The sequence below is a fragment of the Coregonus clupeaformis genome, chromosome 29 (genome assembly GCF_020615455.1).
Source record: "Coregonus clupeaformis isolate EN_2021a chromosome 29, ASM2061545v1, whole genome shotgun sequence".
Classification (NCBI taxonomy): Eukaryota; Metazoa; Chordata; class Actinopteri; order Salmoniformes; family Salmonidae; genus Coregonus; species Coregonus clupeaformis.
In genome coordinates, this window is record NC_059220.1 from 22,076,490 (window position 1) to 22,100,228 (window position 23,739).

Genomic DNA, 23,739 nt, shown 5'->3' on the forward strand with positions numbered 1-23,739 from the left:
AATCCAGAAGATATCATGTTACCAAGATATAAAAGTGCTGAAGGTCTAAGGAAAAATAGTAAATTAAAGGTTATAGAAATTTCGCCCGATTCAATGGTTATATATCCAACATATTATTATCATATTGTACAAAACGGAAAGGCCTTTTCTTCATTATTCAAAATGTTTATTGGAGCATAATTAACTAGTTATGACTGTTGCAAACGTACAAGTCATAAATTGGTAATTAGGCTAAATCCTTTTAATCGCCCTACTCGCGAATTCACATTGCAGCAGCTGCCCCAGATAGCCCCCCACACCTCTCGAACACACAAACACACACACTTTACAAAAATTCTGACTTCCGTACCCAGGCTGGCAGACTATACCATGACAGCAGTTCATTCTTTGAAGGGGAACAAACTCGTGTTGCTTCCACTCACAAAACATTGGGAGCGCCCCTTTGTTTGCGCGGGACCGTAGACCGCATCATTAGTGCTGATTACCGCTGACAACTTTATTGACTGCTAAAAAGACTTTTTCATGTGTGGCCCCTAGTTGCCCTGATTTTCAATAGAAACGGAAATATTCAGCCATTTTGTCCCCATGATTTGAAAGAAACTCAAAGCCCCCCCTTTCTTCCCCTCACTTGCTTCCTCTCTCTTTTTATTCCTCTCTCTTTTTATCCAAAACCCGAAACACTGCATTGGCTTTCTGTGTTTTTCCAGCTGAAAGATGTTTGGAGAAATACAGCTTGTCCTTTTCACTGGCTACTGTAATTAATTGCAAATTGGATGAAAACCCAGGTGTTTGTCCAAAACCAGAACTCTGGAGCCGTTGAAAAAACAGTAGCCTACTTCTCATTTTCGTTGCTCATTTGGGCTGACATCCTGTGAGCGCATATAAAGAGGGACCGAACAGTTTAAACGCATGTGTATGCACGGTTTACCCTCATCTTTACGTTCCAATAGAAAATTAATTAGGCATATATTCATCATAGGCAGGGATGTGTGCTAGTTGTAAATACTAGCCTAAACCGTCATGCAAAAAAAAATATATATATATAAAAAACACTAAGGGCCTATCTATAGGTGGGTAGGCTAAACCCTATCACAAAATAAAAACTGCATCACGTCTGATCATAACATCATACAACTACATGTATCATAGCCATTGCGTTTTTCAGCCCACCATAACATGGTCTGCTTCAAGCATTTCTGCCTATACCCCTAAACACGTCATATGTTTAACTGAACCATTAATGACCAAATAAAAATAACAGACCATACTCAAATACCTGAAACATGAAATATGTTGTATGCTATCAACCTTGTAGACTCTCATAAGAAAATCGGCAATAGGCCTAATCGTGGCAGACATTAGGCTATCAAACATTAATTCTACGATAAAGGAAAAATGGCTCAGATCCACGATCGAACAGTAACCTGTCGCTTGCAGATTCAATTCTAGGAAACGTTTTAGCCTATCATCCATAAATCGATGCCTATAGCCTATGTGATAGGTTTTAAAATCATCTTTGATTTTAAATAATAAAATGGCCAATACCTATTTCTATTGGCTACTACTCATCAGTCAGCCAGAGCGCATTTCATATTCTGGTGTTGTGTAGGCCTATTTGTTTTTACTCCGGGACTCCGAGACCATCTCATTTTGTGAGACGGCCTTTCTCTGACCTCTCGCTGTCATGCCGCATTACATGACGCGAAGCATGTTGTCCAATTACGTCGAGGACGTGTCAGGGCACAAAGTGTGGCATTATAAAGAAGAAACTCATTTTTCTCACTCAAGAGTCCACACACATATCAAGATATGTGGTAGTTAAGTAGCCTACTTATTAACATGTCTAAATACTCAGATATATAGACCACTCCATCAGGCCAATGCAGAGGCACAACATAATACAGTTGGCTGCATCACACTATAGGCCTGTCATAGGACAATATTTGAAATAGTCTGTCACACATATATCATATTCTAAATATCTTTCCAAACCCCCAAAATATCATCTAATTGATCATGCCAAATTAGGCGCTACTCGATAATAATATCAAGTAGGCTAATAATCGAGTAATACAATAACTACAAACACCATTCTCAATATCTGAAAATAAAAATACTGATGTTTTGTTCTTTTGATCAACAATTGTTTTATTAGGTTTCTTTCGGCTACTTTTTTGTCTTTTTTATTGAAACGCATGTTCACTAAAGCGCACATGCTCAACGGGTTCACCTGTGGACAAGGTAAATATTAAAAACACCAAGCAAAATAATATCAAATTTTAACAGCGCCAATCATTTAAATAAGTAAATAAACATTATTTATAAAACTTTAAAAGTAAAGTAAAAAATATTACAGCGTCTTTTCAACATGAAATACCCACAGAAAATAGCAGGTTAGGCGCTCAAATGTCTTCTCCTTTTTTCCTTTTTTTTTTTTTTTTTCATCTTGAGGCATTGGTTTATTAGTCCTCCCTAAAAAGGGATCGTGAATATGAATATGTTTTTTCTTTACATTTTCTATCAGCTTGTATTAGCTTCAGTCATCCATAGTTGAAAACGAAAACAAAATGAAAGCAGGCTATAGCTTTAAGACAGGGCATTCCGTCAGAACCCTCATGTTTTGGCAGTCATCAAAGAAGAACAGTTTCTTTCAATTCAAACGCAGGCACTATGACTGTTTTTATGTTAGATTGTCTTTCAGGATCTCCTTCATTTATCTCCTGTCAATTTATCCTCTTCCTCCTCTGGACTGCCTTGTGCGCCATTAGATGTCACATTCGCTGTCGCTGGAAGTGATAGAGATAGCCGAGGTGGCGGCTTTGCTTGACAGACTTGCCTCGGGACTGGAGGCGGGACCGAGTCGATCGACGGTTCCATCATCATCTGCCAAAGACCGAACCGAGCCTTGGGACATCCCTTGCTGTAGCCTGGGTAAAAGACAGACGTTGAGGGGCAAACTAGAATTAACCACAATCCAATACGAATAAGTTCTGTCAAAGTAAATCCTTAATTGAAACATAATTATTGCTGTAGCCCAGCAATCCGATGCAAAAGTGCCAGACTAGGAGCCCAAAAATGCAATTTTATGATAGTAAACACACAAACACAAGCAACACACAGTAACCCCAGCCCATTTTATGGATTGAGCACACTTTATAGATAGACAGACTAGCCTTGTAACTCCAATATCTTCTTAAAAGGAAATAATTTAGATTTATTCAATACACCTGCTACCTTCATGAGTTGATCAGCACAAATTACATTAGATATGATTTAACAAATAATATATCGGAGGGCTCCTGTATTTCTGTCTTTCAATGAGTGTAGCTCAGTTGGTAGAGCATGGCGTTTGCAACGCCAGGGTTGTGGGTTCGATTCCCACGGGGGGCCAGTATGAAAATGTATGCACTCACTAACTGTAAATCGCTCTGGATAAGAGCGTCTACTAAAATCTAAAATGTGAAAAATGTAAAATAAAATAAAATGTTTCAGACATATTGCATGTGTGTTGTTAAATTATGTTTAAAGACGTAGGCCTACACAGACAGCTGTCAATACAAACAAAATGCATTGTGGAAAAATACGGATAATCTGAACGGAATTATTGAGACACTGACTCGGGGAGTAGCCTATAGCCCTATATGCTTGACCAGTTTTGCTCCTGGGAAGGATATAGGCTACCATAGATAATGGTCAATTTGGGAAATTCTGTGATCGTATTTACACTGTTATGGTTCGTTCTGTGTTATGATATTTGGGGTAGCCATTATTGGCAAATCTATATTGTCAACTTTGCAATGAAAATGACAAGGGCTAGTCTCACAATGGAGTTTGTCATACATTTTGTTTAATTTCAACAGGCTACAGCGTTTATGGTGTCATTTCCGTTGAGATTATTTATGAACAAAGGTAACTGAACTATAGGGTAGACATTTTATATATTATAGTCAACTCTATTTCAATGTTTACTCAAAACAACATAACCTAATTCAAACAATTAGATGTACATTTTTGCCCGAATAATTGCTGCAAGTGCATAGGCTGACTGCGATGCAGTCACAATGCAGGGTCATTTTTGTTAAAAAATGTACAATAAATGTTGTAACAACCTCAGACCATCGTTGATAAAATACAAAGGTAGGCTACAGACTGCAGCATACATACCTATTTTTCGCAGCCGCCGCTCTATCCCTTTGTCTACGATTTTTGAACCAGTTTCCGACTTGTGTGGGAGTAAGTCCAGTAGCCTGCGCGAGCTCCCTCTTTTTGCTCGGGTTCGGGTAAGGGTCCTGCAAGTACCATTCTCGCAACAAATGTCGGGTTCTCTCCTTGAAGCAGTGGGTCTTTTGCTCTCCGTCCCATATCGTTCTGGGTAGAGGGAACTTCTTCCGCACCCTGTATTTGTCCACTGGACCTAGCGGGCGGCCCCGCAGCTTCTCTGCCTCTTGGTAGTGCGCCTCCAGCCACAGGGCCTGTAGTTTAGTGTGAGACTCTTTGGTGAACTTGTGGTTCTCCAGGATGTGGTAAAGTTCTCGGAAATTCCCGGTGTGGTAGGCCACGATGGCCCGCGCCCTAAGCACCGACTCATTCTTGTTGAGGACCTCGCAGGCTGCGGGGGCGACGGGCAGAGACCAGAGGAAGCGACCGAGGCGCTCAATGTCCCCGCTCTCTTCCAGGGTCTCGCAAACCCCCGCAACCTGCTGGGGGCTAAAATTCAAGATAGGCAGCTGAAACATGGAGGCTTCTCGTTTCCTCTCCGTCTCTCTCTCAATCACACGCTCCCCTCTCGCGCTTATCCTTCTCTCCCTCTCGCTCTCTGTGAGTCGGATCCAGACAAAAAGGCAATCCTGAAGTTAACAGATCAACGGTTAAAAACACTGAGGAACGATGCCCTCTGACTGGCTACTGCAGCAATAGGCTGGTGAACTTGGTAGGTTGAAAGTACAAGAGTATAAAAACTAGAACCGAGATGTATTTTGAAGGGGGAAAAGACAGTCAGCCCCTCTGCTGATTTTCTATTGGACTTGGCAGATTGGTTTCGTGGTTGCCATGGATGCCCGTCAGTAACTGTCAAGTTTACCAATCACGCCGAAAGGGCCACTAAGAGATTTCAGCACCTCCCAGTGCTCGACAGCGCCTTCTTAGAATGTAAACATTTTGACCTTAGCTTTTTGTCTTCAAACCTTTAATTGGATTCCATGTTTTCCTACATCCTCTCCTTTGTAAGTCATAGCTGTGAAGAAGAAAAGCGACGAGTCAAATAAAACGCAATATGTTCAACAAACGTTTATTTCTTTCATTGGAAAATAACATCCTAGCAGCAGGCACGACATATATGATCATAAAGCATACCGTTTTTAAAATTCTCAAAATAAGGAATAAAAACAACAGAGAACGAATGTTCGGAGACTAGAATAGCAATGCATCTTCTTGAATGGTTGTGTGGCTAATGCAGACTGAAAATCGAGCCCATTCATCCACGCGCTAGAATTTTTGGACTCATTTGATCATCAAAAACATGCGATGTTCAGTCTAGGATTTTATGCAACAACAATTGGACTGATTCACTTCAAATTCGGTCCTACTGATAACGTACATCGATCGACAATTTCAAAGCCTTTATTTGATACGCTGTCACATTTGACTGATTTTATTCACATCTGCTTCTTCTAATAAAACACTGCTGCTACATTGCTTTTTTATTTACACACTGCACACTACCCTCCATCAACGAGACGTGATTTACTAAACACTACAGGGAAAAAACGGAATGTTTGTGTATAAAACTATCGTGTCACTGCCGGGCTACTCGGGTTTAGTATCAGATACACTACGTTTTGTGCACGGGCTGATTTAGTTAAGAAGAAGGCGGATAGATAGCGCAGATGGTTTGAAGTGTCGGGTCAGATTATTTCATGGCTGGCTACAGTGGTAAAGTTCATTCTGACGGAAAAGCCCGATATTATTTTCACATACACACTTTCACACTTTCACACACACACACACACGCGCGCGCGCACACACACACACACACACACAGAGAGAGAGAGAGAGAGAGAGAGAGAGAGAGAGAGAGAGAGAGAGAGAGAGAGAGAGAGAGAGAGAGAGATCCCTTCCGGCTCTTTTTGCATGAATTATGGAAGGCTCATAGAGCGCCGTTATGAAACTGCCTGCCTTCTGCGCGAGAAGCTGTTCATTTTCATGCTGCGCGCTTGGCTATTTGGTGACATAGTTTCTCCATCCTGCACAGACATACCTCCAAAATGTGTTAATTTTTGCTGAATTTTGCTGAATGGATATAGTTGAAATATATTTAGTATTTTCAAATATCTATACATGTTTTATCATAGTATCGTAATAATAATCAAACACAGAAATTGGTAAGGCTATTTGAATAAAGAAAACATCAGCAAATGTGTCATCAAGGTGATAAAAGTAGGCTGTTAGTCTATACTATCAATGTGCTGTCGCAAAGTAACCAGATAGACATAATCTATAGGCTATATGAGAGCAGTAGACAGATTAAAACGATTAAAGGGGTCACTATTCATGAAACCATTTAGGTTTAGCACCTCACGTCTAAATTGGAAATATAGTAACTATAAGACTTGCTCTCAAGACTGGTTGATACTAGAGGTTCCACGGGTCTCCTCTGAGTTAGGAAAAACTGCTTTCAGTCCCTATGCCCCTCAGTCCTGGAAGGACCTACAGGTCACTCTAAAACTTGAATCTTTGGTCCTGAAATGTGAGTTTAGGGCTCTGATAAAAAACGTGACCAATGAAAACTGCACCTGTTTTGATTGACTGAATATATTAGTTTCTACTGCCCTTTTTAATGTAACGTAATTTACTTGAAATGTTGTAACTGTAATTTTGTAGTGATCATGCTTCAATTTGTTGCTCACATTGTTTGAACTGTTGTTCTCAGGGCACCATTGGAAATGAGACCCTGGTATCAATGGGTTCATTTGGTTAAATAAAGATGAATTATAAAAAATTAAATTAAATAGGCTAATGATCGGTGAATATGCGTTAATAATAATAATATGCCATTTAGCAGACGCTTTTATCCAAAGCTACTACAGTCATGTGTGCATACATTTTTAGGTATGGGTGGCCCCGGGGATCGAACCCACTACCCTGGCGTTACAAGCACCATGCTCTACCAATTGAGCTACAGAGGACCAATAGGGCCTCCAGATGGGGAACAGCCGAGGGAAAATAGTAGGTCTAATTGTGAAGATGAGTGACAGGGGCTGGTTTGAAATATTTACGTGCCTTTAAATATTTCATCCTGTAGGCCTATCCTAACCTAAATTTACAAGGACACTTGCTTTTTCTTGGAAGAGTGCATGAATAAAAGATGGTGACATTTTGGATATCATAAACGGAGATCTGTCAATAAACAATTAAGCACGACAGTGGAACAGCGCGCATACTTAGGCCTACCGGTAGCCTACGCCATATGTCCAAGCCTATATGGCGGCGTAAATGTTGATTTAATATGGAGACATAGTAATTAACAATATATTGTTACTCTTTTACTTAGCTTAGACATAACCTATATATCAAGTGATAAGACTGGATTCACGTTTTTAGAAATTAAAATCAAAACCAGAAATTACTTGACGGGCAAATAGACACATAGGCTAAGCTAAAACCAAAATACAGTAACTAATTTAAATAAAACAATTAATTTACTACGTATATGGTTAAGGTTTTGTGAAGTATATGCTTACTACCACATTTTCCTATCACCCGTAATGTGCGCATTTTACATTATTTTAATAGGTATAGATCTTTAATTGGTTAACAGAGGCAAAATATGAAATAATACATATTTTTTGATGATTAACACAAAAATAAACAATTAGGCTACATTGCCAATCCAGTTACGGAATACTTATTAATTGTAGAAAATATAGGTTGAGGTAGAGCTACAGTGAACATATTAGAATTGCATACACAACTGTGCCAAAAGACAGTATCCTGACACCGATATCCCCGGACGGACATTCACTAACTCAACCACACACAGACAGTGGATTTCAAACAAGGACTTCTGTTCTGTCTGTTGCTTTGTTCGTCGTAGACCACACAACCCCATCCACAACCAAACTCGGCACTGTCTGTGAGCATGATTGGACCAACCAGGTCTGTTGGGATACCGTCCATTCTATTTGTCTAAACATTTAAATGTACAGCTTAACAAAAATCACACCACACACACACACACACACACACACACATTGAGAGAACAATTGTGTCTCAAAATCATAAATGGGACAGGGACTGGCAGGCATCTTTGTACCATAAACTGGAATCTGGATAAACCCAAATGAGAAGGTGATATGATATACTATAATACTAATAGGCCTACTGCTATATATATATATATATATATATATATATATATATATATATATATATATATATATATATATATATATATATATATATATATTAGAAGTTAAGAGCAGTATTTATGTCTGGTGGTTTGTTTTACTTAATAGCGTTTGAAATAACGGTATGCTTTAATGCAGTCAAACAGGTTTAGAATCATCTCATCTCTCATGGTCATTATTATTTGCTGACCACCTCTATTTTTAGAAGGATTATTGCACTATTATACAACCGGAGGGGGTCTAATCCTGAATGCTGATTGGTTAAAACCGCATTCCAGCCGGTGTCTATTCCACAAGTTACCACCGGCTAAATCTATGACGTTAAAATGCCTATTTACTCTCTTCCATCTGACTGCACAATACAATTCAAAATCCATATGTCTGCAGCTTGCCTTCCCTCATGGCTTACCAAATGATGTAATTAATGATTTGAAAATTACATTTTTGCATCTACTTATCAATTTTGAGATTTTTTGGTATTTTGGTCCTTTAATATGAGTGCTTTCAAAAAGTAAACATAAAAATGTACAAAACTTAATGTATATTTTCTTTAGTATATAATACTGCCATCGTCAACTTTTCATTAATTTAACCACTTTTAAGTAATTGAAATTGACATAATTTTAAAGCCCATTTCATAGAGAATTTTACAAACTGTACTATATGTAGTAACTTACTTTGAAGAAATGGTGATTGGGTCAAAATAGACGTTTGGTGATTGGTAGGCAAAAAATTTTGCGTAGGCCGAAGGTCAGACTCTTCCCACACGCCAACAACATTTTCTCAGTGTCAGAAGCGTCTACATTCACCAAAGTTTGTGTGGTTATCATTAGATATATTCTCCAGACTTACTCAGAGGGACTTGTTGATATGTTGTCAACGTTTTATTCTAGATAACATTTTATTGGAAAACTTTGCTAAAGAATGCATTTTATGTACACTACATGACCAGAAGTATGTGGACACCTGCTCGTCGAACATCTCATTCCAAAACATGGGCATTAATATGGAGTTGGTCCCCCCTTTGCTGCTATGACAGCCTCCACTCTTCTGGGAAGGCTTTCCACTAGATGTTGGAACATTGCTGCTGGGACTTGCTTCCATTCAGCCACAAGAGCATTAGTGAGGTCGGACACTGATGTTGGGCGATTAGGCCTGGCTCGCAGTCGGCGTTCCAATTCATCCCAAAGGTGTTCGATGGGGTTGAGGTCAGGGCTCTGTGTAGGCTTGTCAAGTTCTTCCACACTGATCACGACAAACCATTTCTGTATTGTCCTCGCTTTGTGCACGGGGGCATTGTCATGCTGAAACAGGAAAGGACCTTCCCCAAACTGTTGCGACAAAGTTGGAAGCACAGAATCATCTAGAATGTAATTGCATGCTGTAGCGTTAAGATTTCCTTTCACTGGAACTAAGGGGCCTAGCCCGAACTATGAAAAACAGCACCAGACCATTATTCCTCCACCACCAAACTTTACAGTTGGCACTATGCATTCGGGCAGGTAGCGTTCTCCTGCCATCCGCCAAACCCAGATTTGTCCGTCGGACTGCCAGATGGTGAAGCATGATTAATCACTCGAGAGAACGCGTTTCCACTGCTCAGGAGTCCAATGGCCGATGCTTGGCATTGCGCATGGTGATCTTAGGCTTGTGTGCGGCTGCTCAGCAATGGAAACCCATTTCATGAAGATCCCGACGAACAGTTGTTGTGCTGACGTTGCTTCCTGAGGCAGTTTGGAACTCGGTAGTGAGTGTTGCAGAGGACAGACGATTTTTACGTGCACTACAGCACTCAGCGGTCCCGTTCTGTGAGCTTGTGTGTTCTACCACTTCGCGGCTGAGTTGTTGTTGCTCCTAGACGTTTCCACTTCACAATAACAGCATTAACAGTTTACCGGGGCAGCTCTAGCAGGGCAGAAATATGACAAACTGACTTGTTGGAAAGGTGGCATTCTATGACGGTGCCACGTTGAAAGTCACTGAGCTCTCCAGTAAGGCCATTCTACTGCCAATGTTTGTCTATGGAGATTGCATGGCAGTGTGCCCGATTTTACACACCTGTCATTAACGGGTGTGGCTGAAATAGCTGAATCCATTCATTTGAAGGGGTGTCCACATACTTTTGTATATATAGTGTATATGTCTTTAGTATTTTACAGATAGAAAGATGAAAAAAGTAAGTCTGAGTAAGTCTGGTCCTGGAGTGTCTTAACAAACTGAAAACTAAATATTTAGGCTGACTTCATCCAGTGTTGTGAAAAATGGATTTGCGGTATGTGCAAATACCACCTCATTTGCATGTTTTATACAATATTTCTGTAAAAAAATTATAGGCTACAAGAAAAGTATTATATTTGTGTCTAGAGCTAATGGTAACATATCCATTCTATCAGGTACACAGGTACACAGGCAATATGCTAGAAAACATTCTCTAGTGACACTGTATCAGACACTGTATCAGACATGTAAAGCCTGGATTAAAATACATATCTGTATAACAATGTGTTGCTTTTCTCATTAGCTTTGCCATGATCAGTCGAGATGAATTAATATTTGTTTTCTATCAACATTAATTCTTTCTTTTTGACTGGAGGACAGCAGCACATACTATAGTGCTATTTGGAAAAGTGGTGATATACTAGTACTGTACCATTCCATTGTGCTCATTCTCAACAACAAATGGAGAGTAGAGAGAGACACAAAGAGAAGAATAGACAGCCTTGAATGCCATGATAGACATGCGGCAGGTAGCCTAGCGGTTAAGAGCGTTGAGCCAGTAACCGAAAAGTCGCTGGTTTGAATGCCCGAGCCGACTAGGTGAAAAAACTGCCGATTTGCCCTTGAGCAAGGCACTTAACCCTAATTGCTCCTGTAAGTCACTCTGGATAAGAGCGTCTGCTAAATTACTCAAATGTAAATATATGGCTTTCAACGATAACTATCCTGTAGATATGTTTATATACTAGACAGACACACAGGGGGCATAAAAGGTATATGATTAAATGAGAAAACTGAAGATTGAGACACCAGAGAGGGGGTGATAGTGCAAGCAACCACACAAACAAATACTGTAAATGTTTCTCTCAATTTGCCATAAGACATGAGTACATTTACTTTGAGTTATCAGCATGGAGCTAGCTGGGTCGTAGCTTGCCCAGGGCAGAGGGGAGGGAACATGGAAGGAGAGGCGAACATACACAGTGGCATTTGAACTGTCTGGAAGTGACCCAGATTCCCTTGGATCAGTCAAACAGACGAGCTGGTACAACACCCATCCTGCCACTGTTCCATTCTGACCCACCTTCATCATTCCCTCCCACTAATAACCATACCCCACACTATTATCACCCCCTCATAGACTCACATGCAAAATACACACACCTGCTAACAAGCACACACACTGTACAGTAAGTTAACATTCACTCACACTAACCTAAACACACACATGCTTGAACATTTGAATAATTTTGTTGAGTCTATAACCCTATAGCAACCACGTCATAACCTTTGACCTGTCTCTAAAGCTCTTGAACCCTGTAAACCCTGCATTCCAAAGCAACCAAACAACATCAACACATACTGTATCTGCCTGGCAGGCATAAAGGGGAGCACATAGCCATGCTCTCTGTTCCTAGAGCTGCCTAAGGCATGGAGTTAGTTACCCTGGCTTGCCAAACTCTGAGGAAGCCATCAAATACTACTGTCTAATAATTGTTCACAGGGCGATTTGTGTCAGTATTGTGTTCAGTTCATTCTGCTTGACAGACTGTTTTACTCTAGTTTCATACGACTCAGCTGCCACAGGATTAACTTTCCAATTAAGATATCATGTCAACAACACTGGCCATAACCCTATTTTGCCCTGGATGTATTTAAGTCTGCTACAGAGAACTCTAAAATAAGTCATTTCATCCATACATTGCCTAATCACTACACAGACAGAAGGGTTAAGCCAAAGCTGGAGACCTCACAGATCTGTGTTTTCAGTCCCATTTGCCCTCGAGGGAGAACTGGCTCTCGGCGCTGCGTTTAATCTGTGGATTTGAGGTAACAGAGAAGACTTCTTATCCAGTGACCCATTGGCCTCCAGTGTGTGTAATCCACCGACTCCCATTCAGAGAGCCCTGCTGACACAGATAGAGGAGGGCCAAGGCTAGTGCAGCTGCCCGCCAGCGTGGGGACGTACCCACATGGCTTGCTGCCTGACACAGATACTGCACACAACACCTTGTCTCAACAGACACACAGTACACAGCATATAGGCATCACAACAGAGGTGTAATCAGCACATGATAAAACATAAAACATTTTTTATCTTCATGCCATTTTACAATACTCTTAATGTATGCTATGTTTAATTGGGATTAAGCTACATTATGTTACTAGTGAGAAGAGAACTATCATATATAGTATATGCAAATCATATTAAATCCAATTTTATTTGTCACTTGCTTCGTAAACAACAGGTGTAGACTAACAGTGAAATGCTTACTTACGGGCCCTTCCCAACAATGCAGAAAAAAGGAAATAGAGAAATTTGGCTATATGCACGGGGTACCAGTAACGAGTCGATGTGCAGGGGTACGAGGTAATTGGGTAGATATGTACATATAACTAGGAATATAGTGACAGATAATAAACAGTAGCAGCAGCGTATGTAATGAGTAAAAACATTTAGTGCAAAAAGGATCAATGCAGATAGTCCGGGTAGCTATTTGGTTAACTATTGAACTAACTATTTAGCCGTCTTATGGCTTGGGGGTAGAAGCTGTTCAGGGTCCTGTTGGTTCCAGACTTGGTGCATCAACACCACCTGGTATAGAGGTCCTGGATGGCAGGGAGCTCGACCCCAGGGCTGTACGCACTACCCTCTGTAGCGCCTTGCGGTCGGATGCCAAGCAGTTGCCATACCAAGCGGTGATGCAGCCAATCAAGATGCTCTCAATGGTGCAGCTGTAGACATTTTTTGGGATCAGAGGGCCCATGCAAAATCTTCTCAGCCTCCTGAGGGGGAAGAGGCATTGTTGTGCCCTCTTCATGACTGTGTTGGTGTGTGTGAACCAGGATAAATCCTTAGTTATGTGGACACCGAGGAACTTGAAGCTCTCGACCCGCTTCACTACAGCCCTATAGAGCTTGTTGAGTGCATTCTTAGTGCCAGCATCGGTTTGTGGTGTGAAATAGACAGCTAAAAAGCAGATTAAAACTCTCTTGGTAAATAGTGTGGTCTACAGCTTATCATGAGGTAATCTAACTCAGGCGAGCAGAACCTAGAGACTTCCTTAATATTAAAGATCGCGCACCAGCTGTTGTTAATAAAGAGACACACACCTCCTCCCTTGACCTTACCCAACGCTGCCGTTCTGTCCTGCCGATGCATAGAAAATACAGCTATATGTATATTACCCATGTCCTTGTTCAGCCACGATTCCGTGAAACATAGGATATTCCAGTTATTCATGTCCCATTGATAGGATGGAAGTCTCAAACGGAGCTCGTCCAGTTTGTTCTCCAGTGGTTGTATGTTCGTCAATAGAATGGAGGGTAGAGGCGTTTTATCTACTCGCCGACATAGTTCCATCAGGGTGCCCGCACGTCGGATTCTCTTACGCCGCCTTTTTCTTTTCCGTGTCTCTGGGATTAGGGCCTGGTCCGGGGGGAGCAGTATGTCCTGCGCCTCCGACTCGTTGAAGTAGAAATCTTCATCCAAATCGAAGTTAGTGATCGCTGTTATGATGTCCAGAAGTTATTTTCAGTGATAGGAAAAAATGTAATCAGCAGAAAAAAACTAACGCTGCTATCCGATGCAGCGCCATTACGCCATTGCTCATACTAGTCTACCTGTGTTGTAACATATGCTAAGGCAAATGCATTTCATTTAATTACCATGGATGTAATTACATCTATTTATAGACTCAGGGAATTAGTGTAAAAGCGAGTGTCATTTCATAACAGGCAAAGTAGATTTATAGACAGATTTGTCATTGCATAAACATCCATCTTGTACGTACATCATATGCTGTTCCACAATCTGTGTTCTGAAATAGCATCTTCATACAAGGTCATGGAATACAACTGCTGTTCCCATACGACAGAATGGAGAGGTCTTATCAAAGGCTTCCTAGAATCTACCTCTCAGGTTATGTGGTAAATGAGAAAACTAGATTTGGCTTATTGCAAACAAATATGCCAGAGCAGACCTCTACCTTTATCTGTATAGTATCTGGATGCAACAGAAAGCCATTAGGAATTTCATAAAATCTATCTGGTATTTTTTGTAACCACATTGACAGCACATGGTACACGCACACGCACACACACACACACACACACACACACACACACACACACACACACACACACACACACACACACACACACACACACACACACACACACACACACACACAGGATGACCAAAATACTAATCTTGTCTATGTTTTCCCTTAATTTCATTTAAACCTCTACCTATCCGTGCAGTAACTGTGTCCAATCCATTTTCGTGTCCAGTCCATTAGTAAAGCGGTTGGAGGGTAATGGAAGTAATGGAAAACATAGACGAGATGAGTATGCTGGTCCTATGTGTGTGTGTGCGTGTGTGTGTAAATAAGTGAATATAGGCTACTAGATATATATGGGTTTGTTGTCCCTATTAGGTAGGCCTATAACACCCTGCCCTATATATGGTTGCCATATGTATGCTAGCCACAAGCCATCTAATTTCCGTCTATGTGGAAATGCTCATATTCAACTGCTCACTCTGGAATTATGATGAATATGCATAACCATGGTGTAATACACTGAGTGTACAAAACATTATGAATACCTGCTCTTTCCATGACAGACTGACCAGGTGAATCCAGGTGAAAGCTATGATCCCTTATGGATGTCACTTGTTAAATCCACTTCAATCAGTGTAGTTAATGAGGAGGAGACAGGTTAAAGAAGGATTTTTAAGCCTTGAGACAATTGAGACATGGATTGTGTATGTGTGCCATTCAGAGGATGAATGCGCAAGACAAAATATTTAAGTGCCTTTGAATGGGGTAAGGTAGTAGGTGCCAGGCACACCGGTTTGTGTCAAGAACTGCAACGCTGCTGGGTTTTTCACGCTCAACAGTTTACCGTGTGTATTAAGAATGGTCCACCACCCAAAGGACATTCAGCCAACTTGACACAACTGTGGGAAGCATTGGAGTCAATATGGGCCAGCATCCCTGTGGAACACTTTTGACACATTGTAGAGTCCATGCCCCGACAAATTGAGGGGGGGGGGGGTGCAACTCAATATTAGGAAGGTGTTCTTAATGTTTTGTACACTCAGTGTAAGTCGTGGACATACTGGGTATACTGTATAAGCAGGAATAATTTTCAACACAAATCCTTGAAATATGTCTGAAATAAGAGTGAATAGAAAAATAAATCCGGAAAATATATCAGATGAAAATATCTATCATGTTTAAACAGACTATTTCTTGTATAGTGACACAGTACTGAACACTGTGGCATTGACAGTGTAGTTAATGGTAGGTATAGGATAACAAATAGCTATCGTGGTATCCTTCATGACAACTACCTTGGACAAAAGTCAAAAACACAGTAGGAGGCTAGCAACCTGGCAGTTCAGCAAGGAAGTATCGATAGCAAGACATTTTTTCTGATAAATCTGTTGCGTCTCAAAATAACTGGTCACCATTCTTTCAGTGTACACTTTCCCCTTTGCTAAATATACGCTAATTACATTTTAGACAGAAACAATACGTTTATTTCCCATGCAAAAATGTTGGAAAACTTTTGAAGAACATCAAAACAAATTGACAAAATGCAGTGTCAATCAAAACATCAAAGCGTTTCAGGTTGCTAAAATACAGTGAACATTGTGATGACATGGCCATTATCATCAGATAGCCTTAGAAAATGAGTTTAGCTTTTGCACATTGTTATTCACCTTCACTGAATGTTCAGATTTATCCTCTCTCATTCAGAGGAGAGATGGTCACCCACAGAATGTTTGTGGCTGAGGGAGCATCCCTCCTGTCCTGTTCATGTCAAAGGGTCTTGACGTCATCCAAAGGTGATAGGAGTCAAAATTCATCATGGCACGAAGCTAGGCCAGGGATCCAAATTATGCGGGAGTCAGGGCACAGGTCTCTGTGCTGCAGTGTTGCTGCCTGCCCCTCACCTCCTCTTCACATTGTCTGAGAGCCTCAATCACTCTCACACACACATACTAAAAGTCTCTCCCTGTCTGTCGGTCTGCCAATAAACATTTCCCTTAGCTATAGCCTTTGCCATCACGGATTACAAAGGGAAACGCAGCCGCAAGCTGCCCAGTGACACGAGCCTACCAGACAAGCTAAATGCATTTTATGCCGGCTTCGAGGCAAGCAACACTGATCCATGCATGAGAGCACCAGCTGTTCTGGACGACTGTGTGATCTCGCTCTCCGTAGCCGATGTGAGTAGGACCTTTAAACAGGTTAACATTCAGAAGACTGCCGGGCCAAACAAATTACCAGGACACGTAATCCGAGCATGCGCTGACCAGCTGCCCAAGAACGCCAAGGTAATCTGTCTGAGTGGGTCAAGAGTTTTAAGTTCCTCGGTCTCCATATCACTAAGGAATCAACATGGTCCACACTCACCAACACAGTCGTAAAGAAAACACGACAATGCCTCTTCCCCCTCAGGAGGCTGAAAAGATTTGGCATGGGCCCTCAGATCCTCAAAAAGTTCTACAGCTGCACCATTTAGAGCAACTTGACTGACTGCATCACCGCTTGGTATGGCAACTGCTTGGCATCCGACCAGATGGCGCTACAGAGGGTGGTGCGTATGGCCCAGTACATGACTGGGGCGGAGCTCCCTGCCATCCAGGACCACTATACCAGGCGGTGTCAGAGGAAAGTCTTTAAAATTGTCAAAAACTCCAGCCAACCAAATCATAGACTGTTCTCTCTACTACCGCATGGTACCAATGCACCAAGTCTGGAACCAACAGGACCCTGAACAGCTTCTACTCCCAAGCCATAGACTGCTAAATAGTTAACCAGCTACCCGGATCCCCTTTTTGCACGAACTCTTTTGACTCATCACATACGTTGCTGCTACTGCTTATAATCTATCCTGTTGCCTAGTCACTTTACCCCTACCTAAATACACATACAGTAAACTACATGACCAAAAGTATGTGGACACCTGCTCGTCGAACATCTCATTCCAAAATCATGGGCATTAATATGGAGTTGGTCCCCCCTTTGATGCTACAACAGCCTCCACTCTTCTGGGAAGGCTTTCCATTAGATGTTGGAACATTGCTGCTGGGACTTGCTTCCATTCAGCCACAAGAGCATTAGTGAGGTCGGGCACTGATGTTAGGCGATTAGGCCTGGCTCGCAGTCGGTGTTCCAATTCATCCCAAAGGTGTTCGATGGGGTTGAGGTCAGGGCTCTGTGCAGGCCAGTCAAGTTCTTCCACACTGATCAAGACAAACCATTTCTGTATGGACCTCACTTTGTGAATATGAGTTGGTTCATTTTTGCCACTTAAAATGAATAAACGACAAGAAACTACCCTAAAAACGCAGATTTGTGCATTTACTAAGGGTACGCTTTTGTACCTGTGGACTATATGTAAGTAAGAAAGGTACTATCTTGTCCCCTAAGGTACACTATTGGCTCTTTTAAGGTAAGAACTGCAAGGGTACTGTACCTATAACTAATGGTACAATGGGCATATCTTACTGGGACCACTACAGTGACAATTCAGTACCTTTTTTTCTGAGAGTGCAGTGTGGTAACCAAATAGAAGGCAGTGTTTAAGCTTGCAATCACCAATGTATGCATTGCATAGGCATACCGTTTCTGAGAATGCATAAAGGATGCACATCTTTGTAATATGTGTGGCAGCACAGAACTCCGATTTCAAACTGAGTGATGTTACATGGATAACTGTCAGCTGTGCATTAGATCAGAACATCCAAAGAGGGACTTGTGTCCAGATTACAAGGTCAGCATTAATGTTGTGTGTTTTTCCTCTTCAGGAGACCAGGGGCCAGGGATCTCTTGGATTTCCACAGTCTTAATGTCTGTCAACTGTGCTTTATTGATGGCTTATGTCAAATGCCATTCTGACAGAGCTCATTAGGCTGAGAGGCTTTGCTAGGTAGAGGGAAGGCAGGGGAAGGCAGAGCTGGCGCGATGCCCGATCACTGTCTGTACAAACCCTGCTGTACCAGTACCAGGGGGTTGATGTGGTGATGAGTTTGACAGGGCTTTGCTGACAGGTCTGTGTGTGTGTGTGTGTGTGTGTGTGTGTGTGTGTGTGTGTGTGTGTGCGTGTGCCCGCTTGACTACTTGAGTCACCCTGTGTCGCAGAGCAGGTCCCCTGCTTGATGCCATGACTCCGATCACAACTGACAGGTCGAGAGTCGTCTCGCTTTCGCCCCTCACACGTATTCAAATATTTATCTCTGTAGAGCCTCTTCAGTGCAGTGCCTCACATCAGCAGTCCTGCACTGGGAAGACAAGGCACTGCAGAGGCATCTGACTGAGACCTTGAGTGGGTGAGTCAAACGACTTCTCATTGATCCTCACTCTCTGTCTGTCGAACATACCAAAATACATGCAGCATCCAAATTCCTTTCATAACCCCGACTCATAACCTAACTAGGAAACACTAGGTGCATAACTACAGTATGGGCTATCCCTTCAGCATCACCTTGACATTACATCATCATGTTTACACAATGTTGTGGTAATTAAAAATAATCCCTCATTACACTAACAGATTCATCAAACACACTGCTTATTGTATTATTGCTGCGGGCGGCTGAGGATTAATGCCACTAAATAGCCTAATCCACATCTGCTATGAATAATGGCGAGGGTTATAAGACCAGACTGTTATTAACTGACATCTTAAGGTGGTTTTCTAATATGCTGATAAAAAATGTATGTTTGGAGGGCAAGCAGAGGGGTGCACTGGGAGGTCCTGCCAGAGCAGATTAAATCATTTTAATTAATACACATTCTCAGGATTAGGGTCAATATAAATGAGAAAACTGTCGGATTCCAAAGTCAGCAGTCGCCCAGATAACTCTACAAAAGGGGGCATAAAGATAATGGCAAATGCATGATACAAATCCTTGTACATGGGTGCATATCTAGGGCTGAATACTTTAAAATCTAAATTGCAGTAAATTCAAAACAAATCCTTGATTAAATGAACCTGCTAAATTATTTCGTTCATTTCATTGAATAGAAATAAAATGTATCCCAACTCGGTTACCTTCATCCAACGTACAAGCATAATACTACCATTCAATTTCATAGAAATTCAACTAACAATACACCACACTTTTTTAGTCAACAGTATTAGTCACATTAGTCACATTTATTTTTTTCCTTTTGAGTGTAAATGAATATAGCTAATACCATTCAAAATGGCCCTTCCCATTGGCTTGGAGATGATAGAAGACGCACAGACATCTAAGTTCAATGGAAGCCTTGCCAAATAGTTTGACACATTGCTCTACATTACTGTATCCCACAACAGAGACAGAGACACACACAGAGAAGTAAAATCCTTGGCAGTGATAATGCCTTCATAGCTTAGAGAAGCTCTTCCTGGTACATCTTAAAGTCCTTTAGCGGTATGCAGCGTGGCCAAGGGGATGTGGCTGCTAATCCAATCAGCTAACAGACAAGCCCATGTGCTTTGAACCAGGCATTGAATTGAGCCAATCAATATCAATCAAACGTATTTATAAAGCCCTTTTCACATCAGCAGAGTTCACAAAGTGCTATACAGAAACCCAGCCTAAAACCCCAAACAGCAAGCAATGCAGATGTATAATCCCTGCTCTCCTCTCCAACAATTCCTTACAATGACAAGATTCTGAAAAAACACTGATTGAATATGCAACTACAATATGCTACTACACACCATACACCACATGCGCACACACACACGTGCGCGCCCACATATAAATCCTGCTACAGTAGCACGCCCCTAGTACTGTTACAGCAAACAATTCATGTAAATTGAGAATTTCTCCAAGGTAGAAATTTGTCCCATTGTTTACAACAATGAACGTAAGTGTTCAGTGTACAGTGCCCTGTGAACTTATCCCTGGGCTTTGGTATATGGACTGAAATATCATCTAACCTTGATATGTCTCTTTAGAATTCTCTCTCCCTCCACATCTATTTCCTGTTTCTAATGACGCCAGCACTGGGCCTTTAATTATTCCTGTTGTGATCCGAAAATGCCTCAAATCACTCACAATTCAGTATGTCCTCTCTCAGAAAACATATGATGTTGCACACAGTTTACACCACACCCACACACCAATCTCCCCCTTTTTATCCATAAGCCTTTGCTTTCACACAGAAATTATGATCCATTGGAAGTAGAAAAACTAATGTGCAATATTGAGTGTTTTCCCATTCTCTACTGTATGCAATTAGCTCAATGTGGAATAACTTTTTTTTTAGGAGAACAAAATGAACTTTTTTTTCTGACCAACAACCCTTCCAGGGGAAACATTGACATTTCTTCGATGAGGTCGTCAAAGGAGGACATTGATGAGAGTCATTGAGCGAGGGCAAGAAAGAAAAGACAGAGAGAGAGTGGAAAATACTCAATTCAGTAATAGTTACGGGGACAGTTGATATGGGATAAGGAGGAAAAAATACTATAGTATACTATGGTATAAATACTAGTAGGTAGGACTGGAGTCTGAACAGATAGTTCAGAGCTTCTGATCTTTTCTATAACCTGCATGTAGGTTATTCACTCATTGGTGGGACAAATTGGGATATGGGGGAGGGGAATGGATAGGGTATATGTAAATTAAATACTGTAGTATTACTATAGTAAAAAAAACGGTAGTGTTTTTGCAGACACTGTAGTGTTTTTGCTGACATTACTGTAGTATTTACTGTAGTGTTTTTTTGTGGATAATATTGTAGTATTTACTATAGTATTAGAAAGTGTACTACAAAATGATATAGTAAGTACTACACATGATCAAGAGATACTACAGTGTGGAATATATAGTATTCTACAGTATACAGTGAGGAAAAAAACTTCAGACGGGCCTGTATATGTGCTTTCTTGAACAGGGGGACCTTGCGGGCGCTGCAGGATTTCAGTCCTTCACGGCGTAGTGTGTTACCAATTGTTTTCTTGGTGACTATGGTCCCAGCTGCCTTGAGATCATTGACAAGATCCTCCCGTGTAGTTCTGGGCTGATTCCTCACCGTTCTCATGATCATTGCAACTCCACGAGGTGAGATCTTGCATGGAGCCCCAGGCCGAGGGAGATTGACAGTTCTTTTGTGTTTCTTCCATTTATCGCACCAAGCTGCTTGGCGATGGTCTTGTAGCCCATTCCAGCCTTGTGTAGGTCTACAATGTTGTCCCTGACATCCTTGGAGAGCTCTTTGGTCTTGGCCATGGTGGAGAGTTTGGAATCTGATTGATTGCTTCTGTGGACAGGTGTCTTTTATACAGGTAACAAGCTGAGATTAGGAGCACTCCCTTTAAGAGTGTGCTCCTAATCTCAGCTCGTTACCTGTATAAAAGACACCTGGGAGCCAGAAATCTTTCTGATTGAGAGGGGGTCAAATACTTATTTCCCTCATTAAAGTGCAAATCAATTTATAACATTTTTGACATGCGTTTTTCTGGATTTTTTTGTTGTTACTCTGTCTCTCACTGTTCAAATAAACCTACCATAAAAATTATAGACTGATCATGTCTTTGTCAGTGGGCAAACGTACAAAATCAGCAGGGGATCAAATACGTTTTTCCCTCACTGTATATACAAAAGTATGTAGACACCCCTTCAAATTAGTGGATTCTGACAGGTGTATAACATCGAGCACACAGCCATGCAATCTCCATAGACAAACACTGGTAGTAGAATGGCCTTACTGAAGAGCTCAGTGACTTTCAACGTGGCACCGTGTAGGATGCCACCTTTCCAACAAGTCAGTTCGTCAAATTTCTGCCCTGCTAGAACTGCCACCGGTCAACTGTAGGTGCTGTTATTGTGAAGTGGAAACGTCTAGGAGCAACAACTGCTCAACCGCAAAGTGGTAGGCCACACAAGCTCACAGAACGGCACCGCCAAGTGCTGTAGTGCGTATAAAAATCGCCTGTCCTCGGTTGAACCACTCACTACCGAGTTCCAAACTGCCTCTGGAAGCAACGTCAGCACAATAACTGTTCGTCGGGAGCTTCATGAAATGGGTTTCCATGGCCGAGCAGCCGCACACAAACCTAAGTCACCATGTGCAAAGCCAAGCGTCGGCTGGAGTGTTGTAAAGCTTGCGCCATTGGGACTCTTGAGCAGTGGAAACGCGTTCTCTGGAGTGATGAATCATGCTTCACCATCTGGCAGTCCTACAGACTAATCTGGGTTTGGCAGATGCCAGGAGAACGCTACCTGCCCAAATGCATACTGCCAACTGTCAAGTTTGGTGGAGGAGGTCTGGGGCTGTTTTTCATAGTTTGGGCTAGGCCCCTTAGTTCCAGTGAAGGGAAATCTTAATGCTACAGCATACAAGGACATTCTAGATGATTCTGTGCTTCCAACTTTGTGGCAACAGTTTGGGGAAGGTCCTTTCCTGTTTCAGCATGACAATGCCCCTGTGCACAAAGCTAGGTCCATATAGAAATGGTTTGTCGAGATTGGTGTGGAAGAACTTGACTGGCCTGCACAGAGCCCTGACCTCAACCCCATTGAACACCTTTGGGATGAATTGGAACTCCAACTGCGAGCCAGGGCTAATCGCCCAACCTCAGTGCCCGACCTCACTAATGCTCTTGTGGCTGAATGGAAGCAAGTCCCCGCAGCAATGTTCCAACATCTAGTGGAAATTCTTCCTAGAAGAGTGGAGGCTGTTATTGCAGTAAAGGGGGGACCAACTCCATATTAATGCCCATGATTTTGGAATGAGATGTTCGACGAGCAGGTGTCCACTTACTTTCGGTAATGTAGTGTATATTCACTCTAAGCCCATAAGTGTCTCATATCAAGATGAATGGATCTTGTTATGATATCAAAGGAGATTTACACTGTATATGTGTCTGTCTCACTGCACAATGCGAAGGGAGAGGTCAGACCAAACTGTCTCTATGTCATATTGTTAAATCATTTAACAATGTGACATATAGACAATCTATATAGAGAAAGTTTGGTCTGATCGCTCCCTTTGCATTGTGCAGTGAATCAGAAGGGTTACTGTCAGATGAGTTGCCTAACTTTAGTTCCCGAGAAATTGTGTGTCAGATGAGATCATTGTATTTTTATTAAATCTTGTCG

The 23,739-nt window shown here is 41.6% G+C and overlaps 1 protein-coding gene across 1 annotated transcript; it reads right to left on the reverse strand.

Moving 5' to 3' along the window:
• Window positions 1-305: 305 nt before the first annotated feature.
• LOC121544842 (homeobox protein SIX6-like) lies at window positions 306-5,124 on the reverse strand. The gene is made up of 2 exons (XM_041855036.2): window positions 4,165-5,124; window positions 306-2,927 (listed from the first exon to the last, which is right to left on the reverse strand). The coding sequence occupies exons 1-2, from the start codon at window positions 4,734-4,736 to the stop codon at window positions 2,765-2,767; spliced, it is 735 nt and encodes a 244-aa protein (XP_041710970.1). The 5' UTR covers window positions 4,737-5,124; the 3' UTR covers window positions 306-2,764.
• Between the last annotated feature and the right edge of the window lie 18,615 nt (window positions 5,125-23,739).

Coding starts and splice junctions, on each gene's coding strand:
- LOC121544842 (XM_041855036.2), bottom strand. CDS start 4,736: ATGTTTCAGCTGCCTATCTTGAATTTTAGCCCCCAGCAGGTTGCGGGG. Junction 2,928..4,164: donor GCGGCGGCTGCGAAAAATAG/GTATGTATGCTG, acceptor TCTTTTACCCAG/GCTACAGCAAGGGATGTCCC.